The sequence below is a fragment of the Vombatus ursinus genome, unplaced genomic scaffold (assembly GCF_900497805.2).
Source record: "Vombatus ursinus unplaced genomic scaffold, bare-nosed wombat genome assembly UNPS02014772.1, whole genome shotgun sequence".
Taxonomy (NCBI): domain Eukaryota; kingdom Metazoa; phylum Chordata; class Mammalia; order Diprotodontia; family Vombatidae; genus Vombatus; species Vombatus ursinus.
The window spans coordinates 5,852,413-5,869,069 of record NW_020954550.1 but is presented as its reverse complement, the minus strand read 5'-3'; the positions used below and the strand labels follow the sequence as shown (position 1 = coordinate 5,869,069).

At 35.3% G+C, this 16,657-nt stretch overlaps 1 protein-coding gene across 1 annotated transcript in view; it reads left to right on the top strand.

The window, feature by feature from the left end:
* SLC30A5 (solute carrier family 30 member 5) overlaps positions 1 to 16,067 on the top strand; it is a 46,931-nt gene extending 30,864 nt beyond the window's left edge. Inside the window, exons 12-16 of the mRNA XM_027863598.1 lie at positions 1,974 to 2,103; positions 5,915 to 6,146; positions 8,288 to 8,514; positions 9,707 to 9,835; positions 15,322 to 16,067. Of these exons, the coding sequence (XP_027719399.1) occupies positions 1,974 to 2,103; positions 5,915 to 6,146; positions 8,288 to 8,514; positions 9,707 to 9,835; positions 15,322 to 15,492 (889 nt within the window). The 3' untranslated portion in view covers positions 15,493 to 16,067. The remainder of the gene's footprint in view (positions 1 to 1,973; positions 2,104 to 5,914; positions 6,147 to 8,287; positions 8,515 to 9,706; positions 9,836 to 15,321) is intronic.
* Positions 16,068 to 16,657: the final 590 nt, after the last annotated feature.

Genomic DNA, 16,657 nt, shown 5'->3' with positions numbered 1-16,657 from the left:
TAGGAAAAAATATTTAATTCTCTGGCTACTTAAACTACTTTTAAGTAACATGTTTTCTGGAAAATTTAACTGAACATGTTAGGCCCTTTAGTAGGATCTCATTGTTTTAGTGTATATGGCTCCTAGTTTTACAAAATTATTATCAATCTAGATGATGGCATAACATGAAAAAAATTATGGTGGTACCTAAAGGCAAATAACTATTTTTTTAAGCATCAAGGAAAATTTTGTAATTCTTACATTAACTGTGTACTTCTAAACATAGAATTTAGTCTATTGTGGCTGCTTAGAGAGAATGTTTGAAATTACAACAGATAAGGTAGGAACACCACCAGTAATTTGACCATTTTACTTCATTTTTTTTCAGTGCTGAACTTTTCACCAGCATGAGATTATAAATCTGAAAAATCTCAGATTATCTTCCTCCAAATAATTTTAAATCGTATTTGGAAACTTGAGGATTACTTTGGATGACCTCTGGTTTAGAGTTCACTTAAAGAGAATGAGATATGGTACTTATACTATATATTTGATGGGCTTTTGACAGGTGAAACAATCCTCTGCAAAATATTTTTTGATTTCCATATAGATAACACCTCAAACTTTAGACCTATTTCATGTTTATTGACATCTCAAACTCAACCTGTCTTAATCGAAATCCCACACTTCTCTTCTTCAAAGCCTTCCCTAACCACCTCAGTCCAAGTGATGCTTCTGAACCTTATTAAATATGAACACTTGGACAGGAATCTTAGTGACTCAGCAGATCTAATTGTCTATTTGTTAAAAAAGGGAATAGGGAATGAAAAAGCAAGTCCTCATTAGTCAGGAGATGCTGAGTTTCAAACTTGCCACTGCTAATAACATAGTCTTTGTACCCACCTAAGAGTTGGTGACTTTAGAATTCAATTTTTCACCTGGTACTGTCAGCTCTTAACCTCATTTGCCCCTTTCTCTCCCTTGGATCCCCAGGGTCCAGGGTTAAAACTAACTAGGTATGACTTACAACAGTGATACCCTATTTATGATTAATGTGTTTTTATGCTTGAATGCTAATCGTGCTAATTATTCTGTTTTACTTATTGTTTTTTAACTAATTTTGACTTCACATTTTTTTTTAAAAGATTAAACTAGAGAAGTTTTCAGAGAGAAGCAATAAGAACTAATAAAAAGATGGCAGACTGACTGAGTGAAAAAAGATGAAAAGAATTCACATGATTTAACCTAGAAAAGGAGACCATGAAAAATTTCTTTGGGACTATTTTCCAGTATTTAGAGCAGATTTTTAAAGAGATATTTTAGTAAGGATGCTGACTCAGTACCTTCTTAGGGGATTAAACAAGAGAAAATGGACTTGAGAGTTTGGGTAGACAGGAGGACAATGTTGATTTCCTAAGCAAATAACCACTAGATTAGACTATCAGAAGTTATTCTGGAATCATCTATGGAGAGTATTGAAAATAGAATCCATAACCAGTTGGAACATTCACTTCTGTATAGGCAGAGAGCAAGACTAAATGACCTCTTAAAATTGTTTCCTGTCTCTTATACTATGAACCTGAAAGTCTTAGCCTGCACCGTACAACAGAAACTAGTACACAGTACGAATCAGTACAGTACAACACATTAAAATATCATGTGCAAATCAGTGTTATACAAGATGATACTATTTTTGATATTAAGGAAAGTTTTCAGTATTTGAAAATGTTGCATATAAGGGATGCTGTTTCATTGAGAAAGTGGATAAGGTATTTTAAAACCTTGTTTCTCTTCCCATTCTCATTAATTATAAACTACCCCGGCAGTCTCAATTTAAGTTTCTACATTTGTCAATATAAGAATATTCTTGTTAAATAAAACCTTAAAAGAAAAGTACATTAAAATGTGTTGTCAGTTATTTGCACTGTTAAAATTTGTCTATCTTATTTTTTAGTCCTTTCCTTTTTTAAAAAAAATGCACTATTCTCTTTCAGGTATGGCAGAATAGAAATTCTCTCTGGTTTTATTAATGGACTTTTTCTGATGGTAATAGCTTTCTTTTTGTTTGTGGAATCAGTGGCTAGATTGATAGATCCTCCAGAATTAGATACATACATGTTAGCGGTAAGTGTTTTTAATTTACTTCTGAATTTCCTATTTGCATAATGATTAAAATATTTTTCCATGCTAAAACCAAAACTTTACAGTCATTGATGTGAGAATAATGTATTTTTATTGGTGTAATTTTCTATATTAGTATATATTCATAACTTTTTAAAGTAATCTCTGCTAATATATTTGAGGTAACACAATGAATCTGTAGGTAGTACTTTATTCTTCTGACTTACCAAATCTGCAGTTTAAACATATTTTCAGTTTAATACTTCAGTTGATCCATGATTTAATTTGAGTATTCACTAGTCCCAGGCAGATTATTTTTGTGCCCTTCCCCTGTAGCTCTCCAAAGAGAATCTAACTAAAGAAAGACCTAACAGCTTTCCTATGGATTTTTATAACATTTTATGCACACCAGTGCAGTTTTGAGACTGTTTCTTGCTAAATCATTCAAGGGATGAGAGCTAAAGAGTTTGAGTGACATAGTGAGAAATAATCACTCTTGATTTTTCAGATACTGTGAGATTTCATGGTTTGCAGCCATATAGCACCACTAGAAGAACATCTGTGTTAAAAAGATGGAGTTTTGTTTCCTAAAGGAGTTTTTAGTCCTTGAAAGTGCTGCGTAGTTTCCCAAATGCATCCACCCAATCTCTTCCTTCAGTTTAATTCTGGTTCCAGCTTGTTGTTAATCTGGAGGACCTATCCACGATGAACATACTGATTGTCATTTGAATTGAATGTCATAATCTAGCAAGAACACATTCTTCACTTCATTTTTTTTCTTGTTGATTATTAGCATATCTCTTCTAAAAAACTCACTTTCACTGTGAGATGGCACCATTTTATTCTTGGTATTGATGCAGTTACCACTATGTCATGAGCAGTGAAGGAATCTTGTCATTTTTCCATTTTGGTTTTGCATAACCTTGGCAAAACATACAATTATTTTATGCCTCATTTGATGTAATCAAAAGATAATCGTAGAGAGTCATCTTTATGAGTCTATCAAGGAGTTTTGTATGACTTTAACATGTGTAGGAGACACTTTATTGGAAGAGAGTATATAAGGCTGCATTTTACCCCTTGGTCATGTGGTAATCAACAAACAATAAACAGTGTAGTCTGTTGTATTCTCTGTATCTGTCAATCCCTTTATGGGACTTTAAAGATGTGGCACAAGACCTGCCTCTCTTCCTTTTTTAGATTTTCATCAAGGATACTTTTAATAGACTATTCTCACACAGTAGGAATATATGGGTTAATAACACAGTGGCTTCTCTGGAGCCCTTTTTGTTGGTGATATGGGGAATAATATTACATAGATTTTTTTTTTGTGGGGAATATTTTTCTGTCTTTGAGCTCTCTTAAAAATCACTCTCTCATTGCTTTAAATTATATCATTTCTAGACAGATTTCTTCACATACTTGCTCAGGTTCAGCTGCTCTTCCCAGTTTCATCTCCTCCAGGTGTTAGAGTGCAAGTATGGTGGGTTCCACTCTCATTGATGCTTGTATTATCACTGATGCTTTTCCAGCTATAGAAACATTTTGTATCTACTTAGCTTCCTCCAGGTTTTATCCGCAGATGCTTTTGGAAAGATCTAGCTAAGTTGAATCTCATGCCAACCTTTTCTGCAGATTTGTCTTCATCTCTAATGCTTTTCATCATTTTGTAAGGTAATACTAATTGTGATCTTCTTCGAGCCTTTTGCAAATGAGCTCCTATTTTAAACTGCCATTACCCTTGGCTACCAATCTTGACAAGGAGATCGGGTTTTGCTGCCTGAGGTAGTTTCTGGGTTCCTTTGGCCTTCTTACTGTAACAACTATTTTTCATCTCTTAAGGTTCTCTTATAAACAGAGGCCCTGATCCAGTTACTTAATCACTTATTGCCTTAGGTACCTCTAAGAGTCTAAGCTGTAGAACAGTTGTTGATGATGCTTTAGTAGAGGGAGTTTTCTAATCAAAGACCCCAAATCTAAGAAATTACAGGTCTAGTTTGTTTGTTTTTTTTTAAGGGTTTTTTTTGGTGTTGATACCTTCTTTAATACTGTCTCTTCGTTTTTATCACTATGGAAACATAAGCATATCCATTTCAGTTTGTATCTTTTTGTCATCCTTCCAGTTCCATCTGTAGGTGCCATGCTGTTGAATTGATCTGGCTTAGTTGGATCTCACTCCGTGCTTTCTGTAGGATGTCTTCTAATTTGATATTGATTTTGACTTATGTGTGAGTCAGTGACTGAATTGACTATCAATGATTGATTGAATAGAGCTGATTCTGAAATGATTCTCGTGTCAGTAATGAATCATGTACTTTCTATTACGATATAGTCAATTATGATATAGTCAGGCTTTGCGGTAGTGTTTGATATTCAATGTATGCAGCACTCTCTTCTTTTAAAAAACATTCATGATATATAGGCATAAGGTTTCTGATAGTCTTCCAGTCTTCTGTGTCATTTTTTTAAACTACTGTACTTTTTCTCCTGTAGTAAGCATAATATAATTCAATCTTTTTCGGATTGGGTGTTTCATAGTAATCATTCTGAATGTCAGTTATAAAGTATCTTATGATATAATGTACCATAGACACAGGATCTTAATGTGTATATTTTGGGTTTCTTTTATGATTTGCCTCTTGGATAAATTGAGCATGAGGAAAGGGAATGTTCTGGTTAGTTTCTTTCCGAAAATGATTGTTTTTGCTATCATTTTTACTTCTTCTATTTATTCCAATAATGAGATCATCAGAATAAAGGGTTTGATTATGTCTTTCAGCATACTTCTAGATTATTGAGCTGAAAGTGTCTACTGCTAGTTATGATTTTACTATGTAATTATATAATATCATCTCATAATTAAAATTGAAAAGTTATTTTTCTAACAGTATATTACCTTTTTGTCATCATAAGTGTGCCCTACATAATATTGCCCTAATTTCATTAATATATTTTAACCAAATCACACCTAATGTTACAAAATCCTACCGTGATATTCATCCATTTGCCCATTTATGGAATTATCTGTTACCTGTAATATCATGTTTTCTTAGAACTAGTTAACATGTCAGATTATATACTGCTGCTTAAAAAAAAAAAGTAACTTTTCATGAGTGGTCCAGAACTTGCAATGGAAGTAATGGCAATATATTTTAGGAAAATAGGCTGTACCTTCTATTATTCATAATTATCCTTAACTAGTAAAAAAGATAATGATGCGGCATATCTTATTTTGTCCTGTGTAAGCTGAACCTAATTTTTCAGATGACAGATTTAGAATGTATGTTAAGAGAAAAAAATTGTTTATTCATATTTTCTGGTATAAATCTAATAAGAAAAGGGGAAAAAAACAACACAACTGACCAATACATTTGAAAATGTCTGAAAACATATATATATTGTGTAGTACCTGTGGAAAGTGCTGCCGTAAATATTTTGGCATATATAGGGACTTTGTTCTTATCAGTGGCTTCTTTAAAGTATAAGCCAAATGTGAATTATTTTTTTATCTGTTCATTAAAGCAGATTCAGCAGAAACTCTCTTCTATGATATTTTCAAGATCATTACTTTGTTACTTTATGTACTTGGAAGTAATAGAACATCATTTCATTAAAAATTTTCTAAAATTTAGACTTCTTGCTAATTCAGGTTAACCCTCTCCAAGGTGAATAATTTTAGTGAGATTTGTACTGTAAATATTTTTATACTCTTAACAAAAAAAAATTGTGCACATGGTAATTTTGTAGTAAGAAGTTTAACCTTGCATGATAGGAAAAATAGTGAAGTTAGATTTTCTTTTCTCCCTTTTAATAGCCTGTCTCAGTTGGAGGGCTGATAGTAAACCTTATTGGTGTCTGTGCCTTTAGCCATGCTCATGGCCATGTCCATGGAGCTTCTCAAGGAGGCTGTCACTCACACGATCACAGCCATTCACACCATGGACACAGTCATGGACACAATCATTCTCACAGTGATCATGGGCACAGTCACAGCCACGGACACTCCCATGGATCTTCAGGAGGAGGCATGAATGCTAACATGAGAGGTAAGTGCTGGCTAGGTAGTCTGTAAATATGATGTTTAGTAATTAAGTGAATTAATTGTAGAAATAAAGGATATCCTGGAATATACCCACCAAAACTACCTATTCAGAAAAATAACACATTCTACCAGGAAAGAGAACCTCCAGACAAAGAACACATAGTGGGGATTCTGTAACTCTTTACATTGAAAAGTTCTGGTAATGGCATGCAAAGTCTTGAAGCTCTTTCATAAGAGAAAGTTGAAAAGTTATGCCATGCAAGACTGTGTAAGAATGCCGTCCCTCAGGGCAGCTAGGTGGCTCAGTGCATAGAGCACCAGCCCTGGATTCAGGAGGACCTGAGTTCAAATCCGGCCTCAGACACATAACACTTATTAGCCGTGTGACCCTGGGCAAATCACTTAACCCCATTGCCTAGCCAAAAAAAAAAAAAGGAATGCCATCCCTCTCACGGGAGGAAAGAGATCATTGTGCTTTCTGAAAGGTTTTTTGTTTTTTTTTTTTAAAGAAATGCCATTGGATTGGAAGTCCAGTGAAGACATTAGCTATGTTGAGTTCTTTGTTAATCAGGGTACATTATATCAAGATTTCAGTGTCTGAGTAATGCAAATGGATGTGTTTTTCAGAGGAAGGAGGAAAGGAAGGGGGGGGAAATTATTTAGCACCTACTATGTGCCAAGCACTTTGCTCAGCACTTTGAACAACCTTGGGAAAAAGGTGCTGTTATTATCCCTGTTTCATAGATAGGGAAACTGTGGTAGCAACAGTTAAGTGGCTTGTCTAGGAATACACAGCTAGTAAATATCAGGGGTCAGATAGGAACTTAGGTCTTCTAATCTCCAAGCCTAGTCCTCAGGCCCACTGAGCCACCCAGCTGCCTCTAGAGAGCTAATAAAAAAAAAAAGCTAAGTACCAAGGATTGAGACACAGGGGATGGAATAAGAGAAGAAAATGACAGAAAAGAATCATACTAAGTCTTAAGTTAGGAATGCCAGAGGAGAAGAATTTCAAATTGGTTGGCTAGTGTCAGACATTGCAGAGAGGTCAAGGAGAATAAACATTAAAATCAATCTAACTTGGAGCAGAATTTCTCAAGCTATTCCCTGCAACTTTTAGTATAATATGGTTAGGCAGAATTCCATGACAATTATCCCTTTAAAATAACAAATAACAAATGGATAGAGGGCTAGCCTTGGAATCAGAAATGCCCAGATTTAATTCCTACTTCTGACACATAATAGCTATGTGATCATAGACAAGTCATTTAACCTCTCCATGTGCCTCTCTTTAAGACTGAAATTATAAATGATTTCCTTTTCTGCATATGTAGAGTTTCTGCCCTGGGAGTTCCCTATATAAGTGAAGGGGTGTGTGTCTGTGTATGTGATGAAATTATGTGCTAAAATTACTTGTATGGTGCTTTTAAAGTATCTTAATCGGCTTAATTGCCTCCGTTTTGCTTCAGAATTTCCACAGGCCCCTTTTATCCTGGGAATAATAAGTGCCACCGCTCCCAACTCCCCCACCCCCAACCTATATATTCTAGCATTTTAATTCAAATATCAGAGTGTTCAGTGACCATTTTAGTGTAGGAAAACTCTGTTTCTGATAAGCTATTTATCTGTTGAGTTAAATATGTGCAATTAAGCTCATGATCACATCTTAGAATTAATAGTAAATTTAAGTGTTTTTTTTCCTCATAGCAATGAAATTAGGGAATCCTAAAGAGAAAAATGATATGATTATTTGGGTTTTACATGAAAATGTAACATGATTGGGGAGAAGAAAGAAGTATAAAAGTACATAGGTATCAGGAGATAACTAGGAAAAATAAATTGTATGACTTCTGATTTTTAAATAATTTATATTATAAATATACAGCCATCTTCATAGAAGCAAGAATAAAAGACTGTGTTTTATATATGCTGTTTTATAATTTCACTACACTACACAAATGTGTAAACTTTTAAGCGTAATTTTAATATATGTATGAATATTCTTGAAGTTTTTGAATTCTAATTATGCCCTATAAGTGATTTGGATAAATGTTTTTTTATGTATATGTATATATATACATGCATATATATACACACACATACACACGTGTTTGTGTGTGTTTAAAATTGTTTATGTTTTATTCACAGGTGTGTTTTTACACATTTTGGCAGACACACTTGGCAGTATTGGTGTAATTGTATCCACAATTCTTATAGAACAATTTGGATGGTTCTTTGCTGATCCTCTCTGCTCTCTTTTTATTGCTGTATTAATTTTTCTCAGTGTTATTCCACTGATTAAAGATGCCTGCCAAGTGCTACTTCTAAGGCTGCCACCAGAGAATGAAAAAGAAATAAACGTTGCATTAGAAAAGGTGGGCTTTGAACTTCTACATATTATGTGTGATCACTCAAATTTTTCTTTGTATATTAACGAGGAGCAGTTAAAACTGTATAAATCCTCTCTTCACTGGAATTTTAAAAACATTGTGGTTTGCAAAAATTTGACTGAAAGATTTGATCTATATGATTAAAAACTGCTTCTTTGGATATATATTTTTTTTAATTTAATTTTTTTTTTCATTTAAGCATTTATTTTCTCTCCCTGCCTTTTCTCTAATGGGGGGGAGGGGAACCTCAGCCCTCATAAAAAAATATGCATAGTCAAGCAAAACAAATCCCCACATTGACTATATCCAGTCATTCTGCTTCTTTAGTCCATCATCTCTCTGTCAGGATATAGGGAACATACATTATCGTTTGTTTTCTGGAATCATTGTTTATTTCATTAATTGGAGTTCTTTAGCCTTTTAGTGTTTTTTATTTAGACTGTTGTTTTTGTATTCTCCTGATTCAACTCACTTTACCGTGCCTCAATCCATGTAAGTCTTCCCAGGTTTCTCTGAAACTATCCACTTAGTTTTTTGCCTGTGTATATTTATACTAGAAGTACAAAAATTGTAGGTGAATGATGAATATTTCTAAATGATGGGAGGTTTTTTTTTTGTATAGAATGGTAAAAGGGGAGTGTTTGCATGTCCATATATCATTATACGTGTGAATCTGAAGAAGGGTATGGAAGCATTGATTAGGTGGAAATATATTAGCATATCTCAGTGTTTTAGGAGTATGTTGGAGTTTATCTTGGTATAGGCTCTATCTGGTGACCAATATTGTGTGTCACACTTCATGGGATAAATGCTATTGTTTGTGTACCAACAGTGATTCAGAAACCTGGATATGACAGCCACTATGACCCATTTTCCAATTAACTATTTTCAGTGTTCTGATGCTATTTATATGTAAGGATAAAGTTGTGGTTTTTACATTTGGACTACCTTTCTCTCTTGCTAGTTATCCCCTTTGTTCTTTCCTCCTCTGAGTAAAGAACTCCCAGCCTCTCTAGAAATATTCAAAGGTGTTCAATGAAATAACTTTTCCTGGACCAGGGATTACTAGGTGACAGACAAATTAATAACTAAATCAGTGTGTGCTATGTGCTACTGTATTTATTTTCATTTCTGACAGATGAAAAATATTTATTGCTACCTTTTTCCAATTTGGCAGATTCAGAAAATTGAAGGTTTAATATCCTACAGAGACCCTCATTTTTGGCGTCATTCTGCCAGTGTTGTTGCTGGTACGATTCACATACAGGTGATGTCAGATGTACTAGAACAGCGGATTGTACAACAGGTAAAACATTTTAAGAACTTGTAACCCTATTCAAAAATATCAGAATAGCTTTCCAAAGGAGTCACTTGGCCTAAGCTTATTTCTAGGCATCTGTAACCAGCTAATACATATTCAAAGCATTCCAAATCTATCATTTGCAATTTATTCAGAATTTTCTAATCCTCATTGACCTCAATAGTTGATAAAGACATTTCCAAGATGGAACAAAGAAAAAACAGTGAACTGCTTCCAATTACATGACTATACAATTGAGAAGCTACTGGCAATCCCTCCTCTGACAGGCTTATTGAGAAAGTGTGCTGCATGAAGTTCCAGGGAATTTTAGGCATCTTGTATAAACCCAGATAATATTAAAAATGTGTGGTCCCTCTTTGTTCAAAGTAGAGTAATGTGGGTCATGTGCAGCTTCTAGAAGGTGAAAAGAAGTTATGCCTGTCTAGATAGTTGGCTACACACAGGCTTTAAGACTGTCATTGGGCCCTAGAATATGCCTTTTAATTAAAAAGTCATAAATTAAATATTAAGTTTTAATACCACATGCATAGAAATTGATAGGCTGAATAACAATTTCAGCACGGGATTAGCTGTGATTTCTTAGCCTGCCTATCTAGTATAGGCCATCAAAATCAGACCATTACATAATTGTTTATTTATGAATACACTACTACATAGTGACAATCATAAGCACAAATTTTAAAAATTTAAAACAATTAGTTGTTTTAATCTGAGAAAGTAGATTAGAACTGTTAGGGTTTTTTCATACATTTTAATCAGCAGGTGTATTTTTGGTGTTCACTTAACTATGGAAGATATTTTCCCACCTTTACCCTCCCTACCCTGGAGTCCAGAGTCCTCCCTTTGGTAATAAATTTCCATTTGCTATGTCAGTTACTCATTGGAACATATTATATTAAATTAGTAGTAGTAAAGTCTATGTGAATCATTTACATAAACTCAAAAAATACCAAAATCTTCTCTTCCCACTGCCTCTTTAGAATTGAAGTTAGTCTGTTGGTCCTACCATCAATAAAACTTTCAAGTGCAGTGAGGATATATTTGTACTGATCCATTAATCTAGTCTCACTCATTCCCTGTTGATATTATGGGCCAATTTGTTAGATGATAAGCCTGAGTGAGAGGTACAATTAATGGTTAAAAAGTAGACTGGCATTATTTCAGTGTTCTTGTTAGCACCATGTTTTAAGGAACAGCTTACCCTACAAACAAAAAGTGACAGTAAGTATTCCCCCGACCTGTACCTCCCATATACCTGCAACCTGCCTTCTGTCCTCAAAACTACCAGTGGGCAACCACATCTGAGACTAGTCTCTGCTATACTTTCCATGCCAGTGAAACTTATCTGTCCTATATCTTATCTCAGGGCCAGACTCTGTGTCCCCCAAGATGATACTTGGGTAATTTGTCATGCTGTTGCTTATAAAAGAAAGCTAGAGGCCCTTCCAGTGTTCCTCTATTTCCATCTAATCCAAAGGAGTTATTCTAGTGATTAAAGTTTCAGACCAGGTAGGAGGGGAGAAGGGGGGCACTGACATTTTTGCATGGTAGGTTTTTCAGTAGTTTAACCTTTGGCCCTCTCCCAAATTCATTGTTAGCCACCTATTTTGATTATCTGCCCCTGCTTTAGTAAACTCAGCTCATTAACAAAATGTTGATTATAACTAATTGAATAGCCAGTTAACTCAGTGTCATTCTGTCAGTAAACATATATTAAGCACCTACTTTGTTCCAGGCACTGTGCTAAGTGCCGAGAAAGACAGAAGATAGTCCCTACTCTCAAACAGTTCTCAGTTTATTGGAGACAACATGCAAACAACTATATACAAACAAGTTATCTACAGAAGAAATTGGAGCTAATCACAGAGGGAATGCAGTAGAATTAAGGCTACTTGTAGAAGGTGGGATTTTCGCTGTAAGCTGAAGGAAACCAGGACACAGAGATGAGGAGGAAGAAAATTCCAGGCCAGTGAAAATGCCCAGTCAGGAGATGGAGGATCTTGTGCACAGAACAACGTGGAGGCCAGTGTCACTGGATCGTAGGCCATAGGGTGGGTAGGTATAAGGTGTTAGAGGCGTGGAAAGTTTGGGGATAGAGGGCTAGATTATGAAGAACACTGAATCCCAAAGAGAGAATTTTATGTTTGGTCTTAAATATGATCAGGATCCATTAGAGTTTATTAATTAAGGGAGTTATGTCATCAGACCTGTGCTTTAGGAAGATCCCTTTGACAATTGAATAGAAGTTGGACTGGAGTTGGAAGAGATCTGTGGCATGTTGGCCAGCTCACAGTTCTTGCAGGAGTCAAGGCATGAGGGGTGATGAGGACCTGCACCAGAGTTAGAGAGAAAGGTACATAGGAGAGATGTTATGAAAATAAAATAGACCAGCCTTTGGAACAAATTGGATATGGCTGGAGGGTGAGTGAGAAAGAGGAGTCAAGGATGACAACTAAATTATAAGCCTGGGTGCCTGGGAGGGTAGTGGTGCCCTTGGAAGTAATAGGGAAGTTGGAAGGGGGGGAAAAAGTTTGAGACTTAAGATGTCTCAAAGATGTCTTAAGATCTAGTTTGAGATGTGCAGTAGTCAATTAGAGAGTGAAATCTGAAGAGTAGAGAGGGGTTAGGGCTGGGCAAGGAGATTTGAACATCATCAGCATAGAGATGATCATTGAATTCATTGGAGCTATTGAGATCACCAAGTGAAGTCGTATGGAGAGACAAGAAATGAATACACAAGGTGTCTTTGGTGCTGTCAGTGGGCTCAACACTGATAGACATTACAGGAATAGACTAAAGAAGTAAGAGACAAAGCCCTGTTTAAAGAAATTCAGTACCCTGTTGGAAAGATGAGAAGTATATACATGAGAAAATTAGAAAGCAATATATTAGTGTAGCAGAAAAAAATACCCTATCAAGAGGGTCAAGTTTGCATCCTGGCTTTGCCGCTAGCTGGCTCTGTGACTTTGGGCAAGTTGTTTCATGTCTGAGCTTCATTTTCCTTGTCTGTATATGAGAGAGTTAGACTTCTCTAAGGACTCCTACATTTTTATATTCTGAGCTGATGATACAGTAATATCCCATTTCTATGTAGGTCAGATTTCTGGTAGCTGTAGCTTTCTAAAACAGTCACAAATCTGGAAATAAGTTAAATTTTAAAAGGGTTTTAACATTGCTAAAATAGTAATCACCCTCCAAAGTGACAAAAAAAGTAGTCACATCACTTTACAGGAAAGACTTTTCATGAAAGTCCATTTTTACATGTAATTCGTATGATTTTGGTTACCTGGCTTTCTAACAGATTAAAAGCAAATTTAGAAAGTGATAGTAATAGCAGGAAGTGACAGTTGACAGTGGAGGGATGATTAAGAGCTGAAACTGACATTCTGAAGTACATAGCTGAGGACTTCAGCTGATGTTCGTTGTGTTAATATTGTCAAAATAAAAGTTTAAATTCTATATTAATATATTTAGAGATATTTTGTATTTCAGAGATTTCCATTAAATATGGCCAAGATATTTTGAAAGTTAATGTTTAGAGGGACAAAAATTTCTTTTATCTGGACAATTCACTCCAGTGATATTAGATAAATAAGGCATGACAGTGACAGAATGCTAAATTTTTTATGAACTAGTATAATGACAATGTACAGTATAGAAAGTCTGTGTCTTGAGAATGAGCAGGCCATAGTTCTTGCTGTGTGCCTGTTCCAGGTTTACATCATTGGAAGTTGATAACACACTCCCCTCCACTTTAAAAGTCAATGTGTCATTGAGATTTCTCCATATGCATTAACCTAAATGTTTTTTTTTTTAATTAATATTAATTCTAATAAGTCACGTTCTGAGTAGGAAGGTTTTTTTTTCCCCTTCAGTTCAGCAGACTTTCATTAAGGACAGAGAGAGAAGGGGGGGGTGGCATTTAGACAAGATGCTTTCCCTGCTATCCTGAGAATAGTGACGTTTCCGGTTAAGATGGAACATGAAGGGGAGTAGAAAGAGTCTTTGTTGCCAGGAGTTTGAACTTTACTCAGCTGAAAACCGCGGAGCTATCATATGACCAGACAGTGCACAAAAAAATTAGTTATTTAACAAGTGTGAAAGATAGATTTGAAGTTGGAGAGAATGAAGGTAGGAAGGCCTTTGAGAAAGTTTAGGAGATATCAAAGTATAGTGGAAAGAGCACTGGTTCTGGAGTCATTGGACTCATTGGATAGCTGAAGCTGTGAGAATAAATGAAATTGCCAAACAAAAATGTTGAGAAAAAAGGCCAAGAAGAAAATTTAAGGTAATATCTGTTTTAATGGGGCTGTTAAAAAAAATAAAATGAAGAGTAATTAGAGAGGTAGGAGAAAGGTAAGAGGTATATGGAATCTTGAAGTCCAAGGGAGGAGAAACTGCCGTAGTAGGGGCTGGTCAGCAGTGGCCAATAGCCCCTGGTCAGAGAGGCCAAAGATGATGAGCATTGAGAAAGAGCAGTAACTCTCCTTTGAGAAGGTCAATTCATTACAGGAGTGAGGAAGTGGGGGCATCAAATGTAAACTGCTTTTTCAAGAAATTTGACTGTGAAAGGGAAGAGAGATGAGATGGTAGCTAACTAGGGTAGAAGGGTCAAGGGAATGCCCTTTTAGAATTGAGCATGTTTGTAGATAAATAGGTAGGAACTAGCACAGAAGAGAATGTGTATGCAGAGAAGGAAAGGTTAATAATGGTTAGAGTGTAGCCCTGTAAAAGATGAGGAAGGGTGGCCTCTTAATACCTCTTCTTCTGAGATAGGGAAGATAGGATGGATATGATACTAAAAAGTTTTAAGGAGTTCTAGTATTATCACCCATTCCTTTTTATTTAAATAATTTTATTGATATGTTTTGTTTTTACGTCACCTCCATATCCCACTGTATGTTTCCCCCTGCAGCCTTCCAAAGAGCTATCTCTTATAAAAATAAAAAAGAAGGGAGAGAGAGGAAAGTCCAGAATACTAACCAATTTGTCCCCAAAACTCTGGGCTGATGGAAAATCTTATATCTCTTTTTAGGGACCAAGTTTAGCCAAAATTTCATGGCATTCAGTTTCAGTGCTTTTTTGTTTGTTTGTATTGTTGTAGTCATTGTGAACATTGTTTTCTTTCTGCTTATTTGACTGCATCAATTCACCAGTTTTCTAAATATAACCTGTCTGTGCTATTATCTCACCACAAAAGGTTACTTTTTTTATAACTCAGACTGAAGTTCCTGAGTAGTTTTAGCTAAAGACAGGGAAGGAGGGGGGGAAGTCAAGGAACAACTGCCTGAATTCCAGAACTACCACAGTCTAAAAGATATTGAAAGACTTACCTATGTGACTTAATTTAGTCTTTTAAACTTTATTGGCGGCCTTAGAAGACCATATTAAATAGCCAGGACATAATGTTAACATCCTTATATGTCATCTCCTCATTCAAAACTTTTACGCTTTCTTGTAATCGTGTTTAGGTTACAGGGGTACTTAAAGATGCTGGAGTGAACAATTTGACAGTTCAGGTGGAAAAAGAGGCATACTTTCAACACATGTCTGGCCTAAGTACAGGATTTCATGACGTGCTTGCTATGACAAAACAGATGGAATCCATGAAGTACTACAAAGATGGCACTTACATCATGTGACATGAAATGTGATTTACCTGTTGGCTATGAATAATGAAGATGAAATGACTCACTAGTGGTCATATTGAGGGGAGATGCACATAAATGTACAGAAACAGAATACTGTATTTGAATTTTTTAAAGCTCAGTCCTACTGGATCAAGATGTTTTTCTAAAGGAATTTTTGAAATGGACTGATTATATATGTGAAACATTGATTGTATATGTGAATAATGACAATTTGAATTGCTATACTTTGTGTTTATTAAAAAGAAATCTTACTGTGTGTGTCAGTACAACGTATCATATATTCTTGGGGATGTACAAATTTTTCACATTCAAGTAAAGGAAAATAGAAATGATGCATTGTAGTAAGAAGGTGGAAATTGTTCCACTGTGCTTATTTTTCTGTCATATTCTCCTTTTGTAAATATATATTCACACATTTATTACAAGGATTCAAATGAAAGTTTGAACTTTGACTTGGAATTTTTTTTTTCAAAGTCTAAGCAAAACAAAATAGGAATTTGAGTTCCATATTTGAGTTTTCTGTACATAAGATATTTCTAAATGTACTTTTGATTACATCCAGCAAATTTTGTGTTGTCATTTTAAATGTATGGCCAAATTGCCTAATTTGAGAGATATTTTCGAGCTCCTAATTCAAGACAAGAAATGAATGCAGTTATAAAATTTTTAAAAATTGGTTACTTAAAGAAACTGGAAAACAAAGGAACCAATATATAAAATAGTCTTACTTTTAGCAATATTTGCAAATCAGTGGCACTGATTTTTTTGTGTTACCCATTAATCTCTCCTTCCCATGATAGAGTATTCCACTTCTTTTTAGGCAGCTAAAATGGCAGGTTTCTTCTTAGTGGGTAAGCAGTATGTACTGTAGCTGACATGTATGCACATTGGCTGTTAGTATGATTTTATTTTGTTGTTCAGTTGTTTCAGCTATGTCCAACTCTTCGTGACCTCTTTTGGGGTTCTCTTGGCAAAGATACTTCAGTAGCATCGTGGTTAAGCAAATGGGGTTAAGTGACTTGCCCAGGGTCACAGTAAGTGTCTGAGGCTGAACTGGAATTCATCTTCCTGACCCCAGTCCCATTGCTCTACCCACTGCATACCTACCTGCCCTTAAGAAAGGGAACAAATGAAAGGGAGAGGATAGGAATTAGGA